This window comes from Oncorhynchus gorbuscha, linkage group LG09 (assembly GCF_021184085.1).
Source record: "Oncorhynchus gorbuscha isolate QuinsamMale2020 ecotype Even-year linkage group LG09, OgorEven_v1.0, whole genome shotgun sequence".
NCBI classification, from domain to species: domain Eukaryota; kingdom Metazoa; phylum Chordata; class Actinopteri; order Salmoniformes; family Salmonidae; genus Oncorhynchus; species Oncorhynchus gorbuscha.
In genome coordinates this window covers 66288565-66309576 of record NC_060181.1, presented here as the reverse complement: position 1 = coordinate 66309576, position 21012 = coordinate 66288565, and the positions used below count along the sequence as shown (strand labels likewise).

At 44.8% G+C, this 21012-nt stretch overlaps 1 protein-coding gene across 1 annotated transcript in view; it reads right to left on the bottom strand.

The window, feature by feature from the left end:
* The window catches only part of LOC124043965 (potassium voltage-gated channel subfamily H member 8-like), a 185429-nt gene that overhangs the window by 59116 nt on the left and 105301 nt on the right, over positions 1-21012 (bottom strand). Inside the window, exon 2 of the mRNA XM_046363157.1 lies at positions 5497-5730. Within this exon, the coding sequence (XP_046219113.1) occupies positions 5497-5730 (234 nt within the window). The remainder of the gene's footprint in view (positions 1-5496; positions 5731-21012) is intronic.

Sequence of the window (21012 nt, the reverse complement as noted above, 5' to 3'; positions counted from 1 at the left end):
TTCTTTTCTGAAGTTCTTATTTAGAGTGTATTCACAGTTGAAGTCAGATTACACGCGGCAACTTCTATACATTTTTATCTGCAAAGATTCATTATCTTGTATTTGTATATATTTCATACCACTCCGCCTGTCTGTCTGTCTGTGCTTGAAAAAGTCATAACACAGTGTGACATGGTGGTGGACATGTTGTGGCTGTACATACATGCATCTGATCAGGAGAAAACAGCCTCACATTCGTAGAGAGTCCTATTACTGTTATGGTTAACGGTGTGTTTTCATGGTCCCAGTTGGGTGTATATTTAGATGAAAGCTGGATTACATCCCCCAAAATGCCAAATATGTGCAGATACAGTATGTGCACCGCGTCATTGCTTTCTCTCTCGCTCGCTCTGCCGAGTGTGCATCTTGCTAGCTGTCACTCAAATGGCGAGGGGCTGACGCTCATTGTCTGAAATTAAAATTGCTATGGGGCTGGCGCACGTGTAGAGAACATGGGGCTGGCGCACGTGTAGGGAACATGAGGCTGGCACACGTGTAGGGAACATGAGGATGGCACATGTGTAGAGAACATGGGGCTGGCACACGTGTAGAGAACATGAGGCTGGCACATGTGTAGAGAACATGGGGCTGGCACACGTGTAGAGAACATGGGGCTGGCACACGTGTAGAGAACATGGGGCTGGCACACGTGTAGAGAACATGGGGCTGGCACACGTGTAGAGAACATGGGGCTGGCACACGTGTAGAGAACATGGGGCTGGCACACGTGTAGAGAACATGGGGCTGGCACACGTGTAGAGAACATGGGGCTGGCACACGTGTAGAGAACATGAGGCTGGCACACGTGTAGAGAACATGGGGCTGGCACACGTGTAGAGAACATGGGGCTGGCGCACGTGTAGAGAACATGGGGCTGGCGCACGTGTAGAGAACATGAGGCTGGCGCACGTGTAGAGAACATGGGGCTATCACACGTGTAGAGAACATGAGGCTGGCACACGTGTAGAGAACATGGGGCTGGCGCACGTGTAGAGAACATGGGGCTGGCGCACGTGTAGAGAACATGGGGCTGGCGCACGTGTAGAGAACATGGGGCTGGCGCACGTGTAGAGAACATGGGGCTGGCGCACGTGTAGAGAACATGGGGCTGGCGCACGTGTAGAGAACATGGGGCTGGCGCACGTGTAGAGAACATGAGGCTGGCGCACGTGTAGAGAACATGGGGCTAGCGCACGTGTAGAGAACATGAGGCTGGCGCACGTGTAGAGAACATGGGGCTAGCACACGTGTAGAGAACATGGGGCTGGCACACGTGTAGAGAACATGGGGCTGGCGCACGTGTAGGGAACATGGGGCTGGCGCACGTGTAGAGAACATGGGGTTGGCGCACACACACACACACACACACACACACACACACACACACACACACACACACACACACACACACACACACACACACACACACACACACACACACACACACACACACACACACACACACACACACACACACACACACACACACGCCTCATTTACACCTAGCCTCTGGTTCACTCTCAAGAGGCTATAATAAGCCCAGGTGGGTTACTAGGGTGTGACTGACTGTCTCTCACCTCCTTTCTTGTAGAACACCGGCTGGGTCTCTCTGTACGCATCTGAAATGGCCCCCTATTCCCTATTATTTTAGTGCACTACTTTTGACCAGAGCCCTAACCAGGCCCTGGTCAAAAGTAGTGCACTATATAGAAAATAGGGTACCGAACCAAATCTCCCTCTTGTGGCCTCATGGGTGGCATATTCATATGTATTATCATTTATTTTTCTATATCAAACAGTTTTGTTATATTTTAGTCTTCTGTGATGTATATAAAGTGGAATATTGAGATGCAAACTCAAAATGTAATAAATATCAACTCTATATCTGTCAAACGTACAGGTGTCTTCTTTTTTTAAGCCTATAACTATGTGTGTGAGGTGTATATTTTGTTTGAAAGTAGATTTGTTTAAGACGAACAAGCAACAGTCTGTGTGACCCTGATGTAGCCCACTCCAGTAACAGGTTAAAGATGGAACATGCAGTAGAGGGAAACAGAGCCATTGGCCAACCCACCACTGTTGTTGTTTTTGTTGCAGATCTGAGGTGTGTTTTGTAGCATAGTAAAATATATATACCGTATATATTGTGCTCTTCTGTAGTACGTCAAATGATGTCCGAGAGGAAAAAAAAACGTTTTCATTGCTTGCAGTAACATCTTTGTTGTTGTAATATTGCAAACGGACATCGCTGTTTCACCATTATGGATTCCGGATTTAAAGGGCCAGTACAGTCTGTTCAGTTGGGACGGACCTTTTGACCCACAGCACGACACCACAATCTGATGTGATTGTTCTGACCAAATAACCAGTCATACCTTATTTGCATATGCACAGTGCATTTGGAAAGTATTCAGACCCTTTGGCTTTTTCCAAACGTTGTTACATTACAGCCTTATTCTAAAATTGATTAAATGTATTTTTTCCCTCATCAGTCTACACACAATACCCCATAATGACAAAACAAAAACAGGTTTTTAGAGATGTGGCAAAAAAACACACCTACTCATTCCAGGGTTTTTCTTTATTTTTACTATTTTATAAATTAGATAAATGTAAAAAATAGTAAAATAAAGAAAAACCATTGAAAACCATGAGTAGGTGTGTCCAAACTTCTGACTGGTACTATATATATATATATGTATATACAACTGAAATATCACATTTACATAAGAATTCAGACCCTTTCCTCAGTACTTTGATGAAGGACCTTTGACAGTGATTACAGCCTCGAGTCTTCGTGGGTAAGACGTTACAAGCTTGGCACACCTGTATTTGGGAAGTTCCTCCCATTCTTCTCTGCATATCCTCTCAAGCTCTGTCAGGTTGGATGGGGAGCAGGTCTCTCCAGATGTTAGATCGGGCTCAAGTCCGGGCTCTGGCTGGGCCTTTCAAGGACATTCAGAGAATTGTCCTGAAGCCACTTGGCTGTGTGCTTAGGGTCGTTGTCCTGTTGGAAGGTAAACCTTCGCCCCAGTCTGAGGTCCTGAGTACTCTGGAGAAGGTTTTCACCAAGGATCTCTCTGTACTTTGTTCATCTTTCCCTCGATCCTGACTATTCTGCAAGTCACTGCCGCTGAAAAACATCCCCACAGCATGATGCTGCCACCACCATGCTTCACCGTAGGAATGGTGCCAGGTTTCCTCCAGATGTGACGTTTGGGATTCAGGCCAAAGAGTTCAATCTTGGTTTCATCAGACCAGAGAACCTTGTTTCTCATGGTATGAGAGTCCTTTAAATGCCTTTTGGCAAACTCCAAGCTGGCTGTCATGTGCCTTTCACTGGAGGACTGGCTTCTGTCTGGCCTGATTGGTGGAGTGCTGCAGAGATGGTTTTCTTTCTGGAAGGTTCTCCCATCTCCACATAGGAAATCTGGAGCTCTGTTAGAGTGACCATTGGGTTCTTGGTCACCTCCCTGACCAAGGTCCTTCTCCCCTGATTGCTCAGTTTGGCCGGGCGGCCAGCTCTAGGAAGAGTCTTGGTGGTTCCAAACCTCTTCCATTTAAGAATGATGGAGGCCCTTCCGGGTGGTGCAGTGGTCGAAGGCACTGCATCGCAGTTCTAGCTGTGCCACCAGAGACTCTGGGTTTGAGCCCAGGCTCTGTCGCAGCAGGCCGCGACCGGGAGGTCCATGGTGCGACGCACAATTGGCCTAGCGTTGTTAGGGAGTGTTTGGCCGGTAGGGATATCCTTGTCTCATTGCGCACTAGCGACTCCTGTGGCGGGCCGGGCGCCATGCACGCTAACCAGGTGCACAGTGTTTCCTCTGACGCATTGGTGCGGCTGGCTTCCGGGTTGGATGCGCGCTGTGTTAAGGAGCAGTGCGGTTGGGTTGTGTTTCGGGGGACGCATGGCTTTCGATCTTCATCTCTCCCGAGCCAGTACGGGAGTTGTAGCGATGAGACAAGATAATAACTACCAAGAAATTGGGGATAAAAAGGAGGTGAAAGGTCTTGGGGACCTTCAAAATCGCATATATTTTTTGGTACCTTTCCCCAGATCTGTGCCTCGACCCAATCCTGTTTCAGAGCTCAACGGAAAATTCCTTCAACATTTACATTTACATTTAAGTCATTTAGCAGACGCTCTTATCCAGAGCGACTTACCTCATGACTTGGTTTTTCCTCCACTGTCAACTGTGGGACCTTATATAGACAGGTGTGTGCCTTTTCAAATCATATCCAATCAAATGAATTTACAACAGGTGGACTCCAATCAACTTGTAGAAACATCAAGGATGATCAATGGAAACCAGATGCACCTGAGCTCAATTTCAAGTCTCACAGCAAAGGGCCTGAATACTTCTGCATTTGCTAAAAATGTTAAACCCTGTTTTCGCTTTGTCATTATGGGGTATAGCGTGTAGTTTGATGAGGATGTCTTTAAAAATATATATATTTTAGAATAAGGCTGTAACGTAAGAAAATCTGGAAGAAGTCAAGGGGTCAGAATATTTTCCGAATGCACTGTGTCTGGCTACTTTGAAGGGTAAGCAGTGTAGGTTTTAGTACAGACCAAAGGGGTGCACATACGCCTGTGTAGATATTCAATACAATATCTGCTGTTTCCAGCTACAATAGTCATTTACAACATTAACAATGTCTACACTGTATTTCTGATCAATTTGATGTGATTTTAATGGACCAAAACAATTGCTTTTCTTTCAAAAACAAGGGCATTCTAAGTGACCCCAAACCTTTGATCGGTAGTGTAAATATATTTAAATTTGTATCAACACGCCCAAACAATCAGACTGAGCTTTTCAATGGCAAAATGAAGGCTCAGGGAAATAAATGATGAAAAAATGCATTTGGAAATAAACACACAAAGTGATTTATTAGACAGTGAGGATTAAAAGACTTAAGCACCGTTTATACCTGGTTCTAACATGGGTCTTTTTTCCCTGATCCACATCATTAAAAGACACATTGTGATCTGGTTGCCATCAGATCACACTGGCATCTGACTACCTCTAGAGGTAGTCAGATGCGTTCTGCCTGGGTATCTTACAAGTGTAGACGGATCTGGACAGTGAAACCATTTTAATCATCATTATTCCAAATCATTGACAGGTGTGTCACCATTGACCTATGGCATCAATATGTATCTTAAAATAAATAAATACATATTATTTTGAAGGAATATCTATCAAATAATTTGCATACATAGGATATCTGGTCACAATGAGGACACATTAACGGCTACAATGTGGGCACTATCATAATGTGGATAAGATCAGAACAAAGGACACATGTTAGCAGCAGATATAAATGAGGCTTGAGTCTGTAGAACACCAACTCAGTCTCTCTGGATGTGTCTGAAATGGCCCATTATTCCCTTTATAGTGCACTCATTTTGACCAGAGCCCTAGGGGCACCCCCTGTCTCTGAGTCTCTCACCTCCCTTCTTGTAGAACACCAGCTCACTCTTAAATTCCCCCCTGTCGTCCAATGCCCCCTGGATCTTCGCCGTCAGCTGGTCGCTGGTCTCCGGCCCGTACAGGAAATGACATGCGCAGCTCTTCTGCATCAGTTCGGCGCGGGCGTAGCCGGTCAGCTCACAGAAGCCGTCAGAACAGTAGACGATGGGGTAGAGGGACTGTACCTGGGCGTTACCCAGGACAAAGTTACTGTCTGTAGCAGAAGGGGGAGAGAGAGGGAGGGGAGGAATAAAGGGAGGGAGGGGGAGGTCGAGGGAGAGTGGGAGAGAGAGGGAAGGAGGAAGAGGGAATGAGAGGGACAGAGAAAGAAGAGAGAGGGGTTATAAAACGAAGAAGATGACACAAGGGACATTTTGTATAGCTCTGAAATGATTAATTATCAGCTCGGCTCATTTGAGTTTCAGGCTCATTTTCATTCCAACAACTTTTCTCTTCGTAAGCAGCAGGGAATCATCAGCCTCGTATTGGGACATCACTGTGCTCCAGGAAAACCAAAAGAGAAAGAGCTGGGGCAGCAACCCATAACTTCAGACAGACTGAGAAAGAGAGACATGAGGGGATGGCCCAATGTACTGTAGACAGACATGCCAAAATGTCCTGTTCTTTCATTACAGTTTCATGTAAATGCCAGAATAGATTTGGTTTTCTGTCACTAACAATGTCTCATGTAGGGACAAACTTGCCCCAACTTGAACCTCCATTTGTTGTGTTGATGGGTCTGATCTTTCATTGTGGAGATGCGGGAGAGAGAGTGTGTGTGTGCTTGTGTGTTTCTCTGTCTTTGTGTCTGTGTCTGCGAGTGTGTGTGTGTGTGTGTTTGTGTGTGTGCGTGTGCGTGTGCGCGTGTGTGTTTCTCTGTCTTTGTGTCTGTGAGTGTGTGTGTATCTAGTTTCACGCTCTGAATCCTGCGTGCCTGTCTCTTTGAGTGTGTGTGTGTGTATGTTTCTCTGTCTTTGTGTCTGTGAGTGTGTGTGTGTCTAGTTTCACGCTCTGAATCCTGCGTGCCTGTCTCTTTGAGTGTGTGTATGTGTGTTTGTGCGTGTGTGTTTCTCTGTCTTTGTGTCTGTGAGTGTGTGTGTGTCTAGTTTCACGCTCTGAATCCTGCGTGCCTGTCTCTTTGGGTATGTGTGTGTTAGGTTGAATAGTACATTTGATCTGTCCCTTCTCTATTCTATTCACCTTTTCAATTGGAGCCTGCGGCAATCGAGATGGACAAATATTCCCCTTGAGTATTTATTGCTTACTGTCAGGTTATTCATATTGATCCATCAATCACAAGGCTCCTCTGGGAGATACTTTTGTAAATATTTGATGGTGTAATGGTTCTGGATTCTGCTGTGTACTCTCTGTGCAGATGGTAGATGGTAGGTGGTAGATGTTCAATTGAGGCACGTAGTTGATTTGACTGCTGTAATGATGAGTGGGAAGAACGAAGGAGGGAACTAATAAAATCACTGAGACATGAACATAAACAGGATGTCAACACACCTGACTATGTGTGAGAAGGGGGTGATGATGAATGTACTGTATGTGTATGGAGAGAGAGAGAGAGAGAGAGATAGAGAGATAGAGAGGGATAGAGAGAGAGATAGAGAGTGAGAGATAGAGAGAGAGAGAGAGAGAGAGAGAGAGAGAGAGAGAGAGAGAGAGAGAGAGAGAGAGATAGAGAGAGAGATAGAGAGAGAGTGAGAGAGAGAGAGATAGAGAGAGATAGAGAGAGAGATAGAGAGTGATGTGTGTGTGTGTGTGTGTGTGTGAGGGACTGAGCAAGATCGAGAAAAAGGAGACAAAGAGTTGCACAGTCAGCTAGAAAGTCAAACTGGAGAGAGGGAGGCAGTGAGGCATAGCTGGCAACTCTGATCTGTTGGAGCCAATAAGTTAAACCCATCCCTCAGTGTAAGCTGGTTAGGGTTGTGTCTGTGTGTGTGTGTGTGTGTGTGTGTGTGTGTGTGTGTGTGTGTGTGTGTGTGTGTGTGTGTGTGTGTGTGTGTGTGTGTGTGTGTGTGTGTGTGTGTGTGTGTGTGTGTGTGTGTGTGTGTGTGTGTGTGTGTGTGTGTGTGTGTGTGTGTGTGTGTGTGTGTGTGTGTGTGTGTGTGTGTGTGTGTAAGCCGGTTAGGGTTGTGTGGTCTCCTCATATCTCCCAGTGTGCGTCCAAAATGGCACCCCAAGAGTGCACTGCTTTTGACATATAGGGGAGGGGAAAAGCAGTGCACTATAAAGATCATAGGGTGCCATTTGGGCTCAGTGTGGTTGGAGCATTAGGCCTGTATGGGCTGGCTGAGCTAGACCTCCCTGGGGGCAAGCTGAACACTCACAGCCTCTGGAGTACAGCCAGATGGCCCTCAATGATTTAGCCAGCACAGTGTAACACTGATCATGCAACAGGTGTGTACATGGAAGAGAGACACTGTGTGTGTACACATGTGAGTGCATAGGTTAAAGTTGAACTGACAGTGTTTTAACAACTTTGCAGGTATGAAACAAACATACAATCATAATATCAGTCAAAAACATAAAATTCTCAGTTTATGCTACAAAAGCAACTATATAAGAGGTTTTAAAAATAGGTTCTATTTGATTCAACATTCCATAAAGTAAAGTAAGGCATTGTTGGCAGAATAGATGAATACAGTTCAATGCATAATTAATATAATCCACCAATACATGTCTTGGTAGTCCAAAGAATATTGCTATCAGGTTGTAAATCAGATGACTTAGTGCATTGATTGCTGCCTCCATTCGAGATGCACTGTTTCAGTTTCAATGACTAATTTTTAATGACTCATCAATATTTTGTGCAAAATCTGACTAATGTAACCAAGGCTGGAAATGTCAATACAATCAAACTAGCAAGGGCAATGATCACAAGTCAGACGTAGTAATGTAGCTAATAGGCTAGCGTATCTATTTATGTAGGAGGCTAAAAACATGGAGCCTAACTTTAGCCACCTAGCTAGCTGCTAGAAGGATGTAATTTCATTGGATGCATGGGTGAGTGACTGACTTTTCCTCTTCATTTTTTGCTGGCTCTACATAGCTAGAGATGCAGGTGTTATTTGGTTAGCTAGCAAGAACTTGAATGATTGCTATCCAGTTAGCATATCACTTGCATTCGTGAATTCACTCTGGCTATCTACTCTGATTTCGGAACGCAGAAAAACGGATGAATTGACTAACGTGCAAACACCTGCTGAATATGTCCGGTTCAGGAAACCTAGGCAAAAAAAGTCATAGTTAATCACGAACGCTCTAACATGTAAACAGCATAACCAGCTCTACTACGGCGAGTAAAATGGTCAGAGTGAAGTGTTCTCTCATTTGTATCTGGATGTAGCTAGCTAGCAAGCTAGCCAAATATAGCCAGTTAGCTTGGGTGCTTGGTTGGGACAAAGCATGCATTGGCAGGGAAGCTGCAGAAGGACGTTTATCAGTGCAATTTTGACGGCCTACTAGCTGAAAAAAAGGTTTATCTAATGTTTCTTCGTTAGATTTTAGCTCATCTTGCTCTGGCTAGCATTAGTTGTTGATGTGCATAACTGTGGGAGAGAGAGCCTACCTTTTCAGGGTTGTTTGATCAATAGAACTACCGTGGTGTTGACATATTTGCATAAATCCATTCAGGTGTATTTTGTGGCTTTTAGCAAATGTGTTCTAGAAGTCACAACTTGCCTGTAAACACACAGTCCAGTTCAAAGTGAAGGATGGCCGGCCCGTATAAAGGCCTACTGTAGCTCACCGTCTGTAGCGACTCTGGTCTTGGACAAGACAGATGTTTTATTTACTGCAGTGTCTATTAATTGTCCAAATGCTCATCCACTTTCCCACACTATTTTTTTTATTTAACTAGTCAGTTAATAACAAATTCTTATTTTCAATGACAGCCTAGGAACAGCTCCCTTGTTCAGGGGCAGGGACAGAATGACAGATTTTTGTCAGTCCGGGGATTTGATCTTGCAACCCTTTAGGTTACTAGTCCAACACTCTAACCACTAGGCTACCTGCCTTGCTATAGAATTTACTTTAACATCATTCCCAAACGTTCTAAGAATTTATGAAAATGTGAAAAGGACCATATTTAAGTGCTTGCTTATCAGAACATGTTTTAAAATGTGTCATTCTCTCTGGAGGTGTATATGAACAGAATTTAATAAGATTTCATCTCGCTAAAATGCTGTCAGTTCCACTTTAAGTACTGTTCAAGAGATCAGCCCACTCATCAGTCAATGAGGAAATCCATTGCGTTCTCTTAATCACTCTCTTAATCGTTTCCTGGCAAGTGGCCAATTCTCTTCTCACTTCCTTGAAAGCTCATTTAACATCTCCTGCTGGTTAAATTCTTCTGGTTCAATTCACTGATTGATGGATAACTGCACAGGAATCAGCTACCTGAGTTTATTGCGAAACAATATATTGCCTTCTTCCTGTGGGTCCACAGGATACGATGCTACGCTAACAATAATGGCAACTAGGAGAGACCAAAGATGATCTATTATATTGACAAGATAGCCGAGTGACCGTTTTAAGAATGGAAATGTATGTCCTCAATGACTAAAGGCAGGCGAGATCAGGTGGGCGGTAAATCCTCTCGCTTTGCTTCTTTATCTCTGGAGAGACACAGGAATGTGTGGCCACTCTCTTTCATAACGTGATTATAAGATGTTAAACAGCAAATTCACATCAAAACAGCTCACACTGCACTTTCAGCCTCTACTTGTTTACTTTGATTACTTTTTGCTTCTTGCTAGCCGTTGCCTGGATACAGTTCCCATATTAAAAAGCCAGGCCTGCTGATTGCATTGATCAGAGTCCAGATCTCTTTTTTCTCCTGATTTTCTTTCTTTCTGATGCCCCCCTCTTTCTATCTTTGTCTATTTTTATCTTCCTCTATGCTGTTTCTCTCCCACCCTCTTTCTCTTCCTCTCTCCCTCCCTCCCTTCACCCCCTCTCTCTCTTCCTCTCACCCCTCCCCATCTCTCCTTCTCCTCATTATAGACCCTCTCAGACATGGCTATACTCTCTCATTCATCTCTCCCTCTCTCTCTACCTCTCCCCTCCCCATCTCTCCTTCTCCTCATTATAGACACCTTAGTGTGATAGCGGTTCAGACATGGCTATACTGGAGTAAATGTCTCTAACATTCCCTGTTATACCGCTCACTGCTCTGCCCTCTTTTTCTTCTCCTCTTTTTCCTTATAATATTTTTTTTCACGAGGGTCTTGTCTCTTACTGTCAGTTCTGAGGGACATATGGGAGTTGAGTCACTGTGTGAACTGTCCCTGTTCACTATGCAGAGTCCAAATGAAGGACAATAGTTCAGTTGTCCAGCTATAGCAGAGACTCTGAGCCACTCTTGATGAAACCCATGTTTGTTGGGTTTCATCCCTACTTTGTAACTTGCCTGTACATTCCAAATCAAAGAACCTGTATCTTGTTATTTGTCAGAGCTCTCTTTGCACTTTGATATAAAGATTGGAGTAGAAGGCCGTTACAATGTCAATGAGAAAAGCCACCACCCCCAATCTCATCAAATTGTCAATTGAGCGATCCACTTGTGCTCTGGGCAACAGTTGACAGAATGAATGAATACGTATGAACAGTAGCACCAGTGCAGTGAGGCTCTGAGGTGCTCCTGGCAACAGCCCCCTTAGTATTGTCCAGGCTCTGAAATCAAAGCACTGTACTTCAGATGGTGACAAGTGAGAAATTAGGTTTTTAAAATGGCAATTGAAAGGTGGAAATCCACAGTGTTCTGTTCTTGTTATTCCCTTGATGAGTGTGTGTGTGTGTGTGGGGGGGGGTATTTGTGTGTGTGTGTGTGCCTGTATGTGTCCTACATTGATAAGTAGGTCTACGTGTTAATAATAAACAAATTGAAACACCCCTAGCTAGTTTAGTCTAGACATTAATAATCAGTGTTGGGACAGTGACCCGTGAAGGACGTGCAAGATTTAATCAAAATTGGCGAATAAATGAAATAACAGTTTTGAAGCATCCACTTTGCTGCTGCTGGTACAAGCCTGCCCAGCGTTATATATAACCCGTGGAATGTTAATCACAACTTAGTTCTCAAAGACTGCATGAAATATGGATTCACTACATGGACTGTGTGACCCAGGCCCCTTTTTTACACATGATATGAATTTTTAACTAACGCTTTGTCATGGACCATTTGATGCAACAGAGGGGGGAACCTGTCTGGCTGTCTGAACTGCTTGGGAAGCAGATTTGGTTTATTTATTTACACTGAACAAAAATACCAAGGAAACATGTAAAGTGTTGGTCCCATTTTTCATGTGCACAAAATGCTTATTTCTTTCAAATTCTGTGCAAATCCCTGTTAGTGAGCATTTCTCCTTCGCCAAGATAATCCATCCACCTGACAGGTGTGGCATATCAAGAAGCTGATTAAACAGCATGATCATTACACAGGTGCACCTTCTGCTGGGGACAATTAAAGGCCACTCTAAAATAAGCAGTTTTATCATACAACACAATGCCACAGATGTCCCAAGGAGTATTTCTGTCTGTACTAAAGCCATTTTGTGGGGGAAAACTCATTCTGATTGGCTGGGCCTGGCTTCCCCAGTGGGTGGGCTTATGTCCTCCCAGGCCCACCCATGGCTGCACCACTGCCCAGTCATGTGAAATCCAAAGATTAGGGCCTAATAAATTTATTTCAATTGACTGATTTCTTTATATGAACTGTAACTCTTTGAAATTGCAGTATGTTGCGTTCATATTTTTGTTCAGTATGCTTTCATAACCGAGTCTTTGGGCCTGCATTACGGACGTGTGCACACAGAGACACTTGACGGCTATGTGGTTAAGCTCTAACCTTAGGGGTGTATAATGACATGAAGACACTGGCTCCTCTCTCTCTCTCTCTGTTAATCAAGTAGTCAAAGAAATGTAGTCAGCGTGACAGTGGAGAGGCATGGTGAAGTGCTGTTGACTCACTCTCCAAAGACAACCCTCTCCTGCAGTCACTCAGAATCCAGATCTCTGATCTTATCAGCATAGCCTATATAACATGACTCTGTTTGCAGATGTATGCTTCTGCAGTGAACCTTTATTTAACATTATTTAGCAAGTCAGTTAAGAACAAATTCTTGGCCTACCCCGGCCAAACCCTAACTACGCTGGGCCAATTGTGTGCCGCCCTATGGGACTCCCAATCACAGCCGGTTGTGATACAGCCCGGGATCGAACCAGGGTCTGTAGTGAAACCTCTAGAAGTGAGATGCAGTGCCTCAGAGCACTGCGCCACTCGGGAGTCCATGCCCATGCATGTGCCTGTGCACTATGGCGTGCTACATGACTGCAATTATAATCAGACACCAGATATTTGCATTCTCCTTCAGTTTGAGGGCCTCTAGACAGTGTCCAGTATACATGGGTATGGTGACAGTGCTCCCAGTGGCCAGGAGGTTTAATAGCAGGGTCTCTCTTTCTGCACATCTCAATGATATTGTTTTGTGTTCCATGTCAAACCCACAAGTAAAACGTCTGAGAGGTCTAGTCTGTAGTCTCTGTTTGATTTGCTAGGCTGGATGTGTGAACAAGAGGGTAGATGGAGAAAGACAGAGCGAGAGGGTGAGATTAGGATATAGCTCTGGCCAAAGTAGCTATTGAGCCTTGAAGAACAATCCAAGATGGCTGACATTGTCAAACTGCAGATGTTGGGCTGTGGGTTATGACTGTGTGTGTGTTGCTGGACAGCAAGTCATTATTTAGTTATAAGGGGTTCTAATAATCACCCCCCCAAAAAACAATAGGTACCCCCACATACTCCAAACAATTGTTTAGGGTACTATGGAGTACTTTGGGGTACCTTGTTTAGGGTGATTAGTAAAAGTTAAAAGGACTATTGGGCTACACTCTGTACTTTTCATTGGAGCTGCTTGGTCTCTGGACATGTGAGGAGTTGGATTGAGTCTCACACACACACACACACACACACACACACACACACACACACACACACACACACACACACACACACACACACACACACACACACACACACACACACACACACACACACACACACACACACACACACACACACACACACCCCGTCCCTGGCCTCTCTAACCCATACACACCGCTGACAGAACGCTGGGCTACACACCCTCACTGCACTCCAGCTGCTCTGTGTATTAGTCTCACAGCAAACACACACACACACACACACACACACACACACACACACACACACACACACACACACACACACACACACACACACACACACACACACACACACACACACACACACACACACACACACACACACACACACACACACACACACAGCTCTATGAATATTACATTCTTTAGCGGACGTGGATTGGTCACTGAAATACACACACAGATATTCAGACAGCTAACATACAAACTTCTCAAACACACATACACTCAAAGACATATACACCTACAACACCTACAACACACAAACACTCAATGTGTTGAGTTTTCCCAATAACTTATCTATCTACCAGTGTAAGATCAGGTATCCATGGTTCTCAGGCATGGTGCCAATGACCAGGGCTGGTGAGATTGACCGTCTGGATTCATTAAAGATCTGATCCTAGACCTACTATGGAAATCAGTTTGAGGACAGACCCCTCACAGTTTAACTGAACCCAAGTCAGTGACAATTCCAAACGGTGCATAGTCATCAAGCACATCAATCTAAGCCCAAACAGTGTCAAGTCAAATCCAGTAGACAACTCCAGTCATTAAGCCCCTCAATCCAGATGCTTGTTGCTATTGTTGTTAATCAATTAATCCTATTGATTAGCTATCGATTGATGGAAGTCACACAGACCAGGTTACACAGGTTCACTAATTAATCCCTGGTTAAATGGCAAGGATGGAAAACTAGATCAGTGTCCTGAACGTGGAACGAGAGGGCTCAGTTTGTTGTTTTTAACGTTTCTGAACAAGTGTTTTCCTGACGGAGTTGAATTAAAATAATCTACCTGTTGAAATTGGAGCCTGTGACGCGTGGCCTCAGATGCTGGAACCGCTACTATCTCTCCTAGGATCTTACAAACCAAGTCTGAAGCTGCTTGGTCTGCTAGCATCACTGCTATCAAGCTAGTTATGTTGCCTTGACAGCTTGAACACAGCCCACAACGCAGTTAGCCCTTGTGACTGGGACTGCCGATGGTCCCAGGCTTGTGGCTGTTTAAATCCCTGCTTTTGCTGTTTTCCATCTGCCCTGCGACTTGTCCTGGGGCTTGAACTGCATAGAGTACGAGCGTTAGCCTGCGCTGCTCCCATGCCACCCAAAGCCAATGGAGAGAACAGTGTTTCTCTATCACAGGTGAGTAATCTTTTAAATCCACAAATATGCGTACAGGCAGTGATTACAGCAACAGGAAAAGAGCTTAAAGAGCTTTGTCCAAATAACGGTGGATTTAATTAACAAAATAATGAACTAGCTGACCAGTGAGGTTCAAGATCTCATGATAATAATCCGTTATGGACCGTTCAACCCCCCATAAGGAAGCCAGGGCCCGGAGTAGAAGCCTCCCGCGCACCAGGAAAATGAACGGTCAAAAACCCGAATCATCTCCCTTTACGGCAGAACAGTTTGCGGTTCTACTGGGGAGAGGTGGATGTCCTGAAAGAGGATTGCAGCAAGATGACAACAAACTGTAAGTCCACAAGAGATGACATCAGCACACTGTGAATCATTATTAACAAAGACTGGGAAAACAGACTATCTAGAGGGACAGTCCAGACCGAATAACATTGTTGTGGATGGCATGCCAGAGCCTCCACATAACAACTGGACGGAGTCTGACGAGAAAGTGAGAATAACTATCAGTGAAAAGCTGCAGATGGATCATAGGAAGATTGAGGTGGAGCGCTCCCACGGACTGGAAAACCTGTAACCAGCTCAGGTGACAGACCCAGGCCGATAGTGGTCAAGTTCCTAAGGTTCAAGGACAAGATGGCTGTTCTGGAGAGAGTCCAAGAACTTGAGAGGAATCAACACACTACTCGGAAGCTGTGTGCCAGAGGCAGAAAGAACTTATCCCAGCCATGAAAGCTGCCAGAGAGCGTGGGGACATTGCTTACATCCACTACGACAGGCTAATTGTCCATCCTCCGTCCCAAACGCCTGGGTGTAGTAAAAGAGCCAAGCTTCTGGGTCAGTAGCTTCAGCCCCACATCACACGCACACACGCACACACACACACACGCACACACACACACACACACACACACACACACACACACACACACACACACACACACACACACACACACACACACACACACACACACACACACACACACACACACACACACACACACACACACACACACACACAGCAACTGGCACTCACGAGTGCCTGATTGACTTACTCTATTAGCCGAACAAGGTTCTTTACATGCTGATTTATTTTTTATATTATACCTATCTCCGATAAGATACCCAGAAAATTGCTAAAAATTGCCCAGATAATTCCTTTGATGATGTAGCAATACAACGTCTTAAAGAAAGACAGGAATGCCTATGGAGGAGGTGTTGCTGTATATGTTCAGAGCCATATGAGAGGGGATCTCATGCCCAATGATGTTGAAGTGTTGTGGTTGCATGCTCATCTGCCTAATCTAAAGCCTATTCTTTTGGGGTGTATGTGTGCAATGCTTGATAATGTGTGTGATGTTAAGAGAGATCTATTTTCTAAGTGGCCTGAAAATAGACTGATTTTCATGTAGCTGTCTGCTCAAGAGGAAGCTGCTTACTGAAACCAGTGCCTGCAATCTGGTTCAGGTTATGAATCAACCTATAAGGGTCTTTACAAACAGTACAGGAACTATATCATCCACATGTATCGATCACATTTTTAACAATACTGCAGAACTCTGCTCTAAAGCTGCATCCGTACCCATTGGATGGACTGACCATAATATAGTGGCCATATCTAGAAAAGCCAAAGTTCCAAATGCTGGGCCTAAAATCGTGTAAAAGAGATTATACAAAATGTTTTGTACTGATTCCTATGTTGAAGATAGAAAAATATGTGTTGGTCTCATTTGTGTAATGAGGAGCATCTACATTCCCTAAGTTCTAGATGAATCTGTTGAACAAGTTGAGACCTAATTACTTGGTATTACCTTAGATTGTAAACTGTCATGGTCAAAGCATATAGATTCAATGGTTGTAAAGATGGGGAGAAGTATGTCTGTAATAGATGCTCTGCTTTTTGACACCACGCTCCACAAAGCAAGTCCTGCAGGCTCTAGTTTTATCTTATCTTGATTATTGCCCAGTCATATGGTCAAGTGCTGCAAAGAAGGATCTTGTTAAGCTGCAGCTCGTCCAGAACAGAGCGGCACGTCTTGGTCTTCATGTCTGCTAAATGGCATATATTATTATTATTATTGTAATCAGAGGGCTAATCTTAATACTACGCATATTAGTCTCTAAAAACAAATAAAACAACAACTCACGGCACAACGCCTCTCCCCCACGTGACCTACTTGTTGTGTGTCTGTATTGACATGTACAGTACCAGTCAAAAGTTTGGACACATCTACTGTAGTCATTCAAGGGTTTTTCTTTATTTCTACTATTTTCTATAATGTAGAATAATAGTGAAGACATCAAAACTATGAAATAACATATGGAATCATGTAGTAACCAAAAAAGTGTGAAACAAATCAAAATATATTTAGTATTTTATGTTCTTCAAAGTAGCGACCCTTTGCCTTGATGACAGCTGTGCACTTTCTTGGCATTTTCTCTAATAGTTTTGCCTGGACTCATCAGACCAAAGGACAAATTTCCACCAGTCTAATGTCCATTGCTTGTGTATCTTGGCCCAAACAAATCTCTTCATCGATTGATGTCCTTTAGTAGTGGTTTCTTTGCAGCCATTCAACCATGAAGGCCTGATTCACACAGCCTCCTCTGAACAGTTGATGTTGAGATGTGTCTGTTACTTGAACTCTGTGAAGCATTTATTTGGGCTGCAATTTCTGTGGCTGGTAACATTAATGAACTTATCTTCTGCAGCAGAGGGAACTCTGAGTCTTCCATTCCTGTGGCGGTCCTCATGAGAGCCAGTTTCATTATAGCGCTTGATGGTTTTTGCGACTGTGCTTGAAGAAACTTTCAAAGTTCTTGAAATGTTCCGTATTGACTGACCTTCATGTCTTAAAATAATGATGGACTGTCATTTCTCTTGCTTATTTGAGCTGTTGCGTTCCTCTGTATTCACTGTGTGCAGAATGTGATTGTGCAGAATGTGATTGTGCGTATGAGCTGTGTGTGTGTGTATGTGTGTGTGTGTATGTGTGTATGTGTGTGGCTAATGCCTGTTGCAGGACTGGCTAGTTATCTGGTTTGCCTGCTAATAAAAATGCCTTTGAAGGATCTCTCTGCAGCAGTTTTGAAAGCAAGGGGATGGGTTGTTTGAACATGGAGAGTGCATCTTTCTTACACACACACACACACACACACACACACACACACACACACACACACACACACACACACACACACACACACACACACACACACACACACACACACACACACACACACACACACACACACACACACACACACACACACACACACACACACACACACACACCTCATGGGTGAGTCTGCTACGGTGCTAAATGTCAGTACGTTTGTGCTTGTGTGTGAGAGAGAGGGAATTCATGCAGATATGTAGTGTCATCCAACAGTATTCAATGCAACGTTCCTAAACCATGGGCATCTGCTTTGAAAACCAAAACAACATTCACTGCCACCACAGAATGTGGCCTTTTTCAGTTTGAAGCTTGTTAAAAAAATAGAAATATGTGTAAAACTGGGTTTTGGACATTAGACAGCAAGCAATTTCTCAGCACTGAGCGGCTGGTGAGTGCAGGGCGGGTGCGGGTTTGGCAGTCTTATTACCAAGCTGGCTGGCCTGAGCTGCTGTGTGTGTGTTGCGTGTGTGTGTGTGTGTGTGTGTATGTTCATGCGTCCGTGTGCGTGTGTCTGCTCACAAGAGAAGGGACCAAGTCTCCCACCACACAACACTGACTGCAGGGCACAGAGGGCAGGGGGAGCAAGGCTCCAAAAGACTAACCAGGAACAAAAGAGGGGGGAGGGGCATGTACGTGCTTGTGTGCGTGCATGCCTACGTGCATCCAAGACGAGAGAGAGGAAGTGGAAAAGAGAGAAAGTCAGACAGATAAAGGCAGTGAGAATGAAATAAATAGACAAAAGGAGACTTATGAGAATGACAGAACTACAATAGAGTTAGACTACCACTGGGCAATAGAAGCCAAGGTGTACGAGACAGGGCTTTGGCCCTGTGCTGTCAAGGTGACAATTAATGCCTGACTGGGTGCTACAGAGGCCAGGGCTAAAAACAATCCTTTTTTCCAAATTAGATCAGCATAGAATGCAATTACTGTGCCAATTATCCCTCTGCCATAAAACACTACAACCCTTCAATCAGTGTGTTTGTGTGTCTGTGTCTGCCACCAATTACTACCACCTGAAGACTCCAGCTCCAACCCAACACACTGCCAGTCAGTCAGTCTCTCTGTGTGGGGCAGGGATGAATATAGATCTGCTGCCAGAGGAATGAGAACAAAATGCAATGCAAAAGGAATCAAATCAATAAGACACATCTAACAATGAGGAGATTTGCACAGCACAAAAATAATATAAGCCGTGTGCCTCCTTTGACTTCAGATTTTTGTAAAAATGTGATATCTGCCCAGGGTGAATCCTGGCCTTGGATTCTATTGGGAGAGGCTCCTTGGGTTCATTCTGAGAACAACACAAAGAAGGAGTGAGAGGACTGAAGAGAGAGAGAGAAAGGGCGTTGGAGTGTGTGAGAAAAGAGAAGAGGGCGGAGAGATACTCTTCACAGAAGGACAGACTATTCTCTCCTCTGGGACATGCTGTGGAGTGCCTCTTCGATTCTCCTCTCGTTTATAGAATGAACACACACTAATGCCTTCTGAGAGACTGTCTTTCTCCTCTACAGAAAGAACTGAGGAGGTACTTGAAAGGTGTGTGAAAGGCATGTCAACTCCACAGAGGTTCCTATCAACGTTAAAGCCAGGTCAAACGGGTTCAGAGAGCTGAAGTGCACTTTAGAAACTAAGATAATCAATTATTTTCTTTGCGGCATCTTCTTCAGATTCAATAACAAGATTCATATCAAGTGTGAGTCACTATAAGTGGTCAGTAAGGGGTGAACTAACAAGAAGCTGGGTGATGCACAGTAGCCATTTTGCACCTGATTGCCCATCACTTACCTGTCAGTCGTTGCTTTTAAAGTTCAGGCTGTGTTTCGCATGTCTGTTCTGCAGCGCTTATACTGGTATTGTCAACTCTACTGCGATATGCAAAAGTATTATAGGGTTACACCAAGGTCTTACAGACCCCAATCACCACTATTCCTTCCATTCTGATAGAAGAGAGGTCATAGCAGAGTTACTCACTTGCTTCTGGCTAGTGTTGTTCCACACATCACTTTTTTCTGAGTGAAGGCTGAGTTAATGGAGACAAATAAGCCTTTTCTCTTCCTCTCCCTCCTCTTTCTCCTCTCCCTCCTCTTTCTCCTCTCCCTCCTCTCCCTCCTCTTTCTCCTCTCCCTCCTCTTTCTCCTCTCCCTCCTCTTTCTCCTCTCCCTCCTCTTTCTCCTCTCCCTCCTCTTTCTCCTCTCCCTCCTCTTTCTCCTCTCCCTCCTCTTTCTCCTCTTTCTCCTCTTTCTCCTCTCCCTCCTCCTCCTCTTTCTCCTCTCCCTCCTCTTTCTCCCTCCTCCTCTTTCTCCTCTCCCTCCTCTTTCTCCTCTCCTCTTTCTCCTCTTTCTCTCTTTCTCCTCCCTCCTCTTTCTCCTCTCCCTCCTCTTTCTCCTCTCCCTCCTCTTTCTCCTCTCCCTCCTCTTTCTCCTCTCCCTCCTCTTTCTCCTCTCCCTCCTCTTTCTCCTCTCCCTCCTCTCCCTCCTCTTTCTCCTCTCCCTCCTCCCTCCTCTTTCTCCTCTCCCTCCTCTTTCTCCTCTTTCTCCTCTTTCCTCTCCTCCTCTTTCTCCTCTCCCTCCTCTTTCTCCTCTCCCTCCTCTTTCTCCTCTCCCTCCTCTTTCTCCTCTCCCTCCTCTTTCTCCTCTCTCTCCTCTCCCTCCTCTTTCTCCTCTCCCTCCTCTTTCTCCTCTCCCTCCTCTTTCTCCTCTTCTCCTCTCCCTCCTCTCCCTCCTCTTTCTCCCTCCCTCCTCTTTCTCCTCTCCCTCCTCTTTCTCCTCTCCCTCCTCTTTCTCCTCTCCCTCCTCTTTCTCCTCTCCCTCCTCTTTCTCCTCTCCCTCCTCTTTCTCCTCTCTCTCCTATTTCTCCTCTTTCTCCTCTTTCTCCTCTCCCTCCTCTTTCTCCTCTTTCTCCTCTCCCTCCTCTTTCTCCTCTCCCTCCTCTTTCTCCTCTCCCTCCTCTTTCTCCTCTCCCTCCT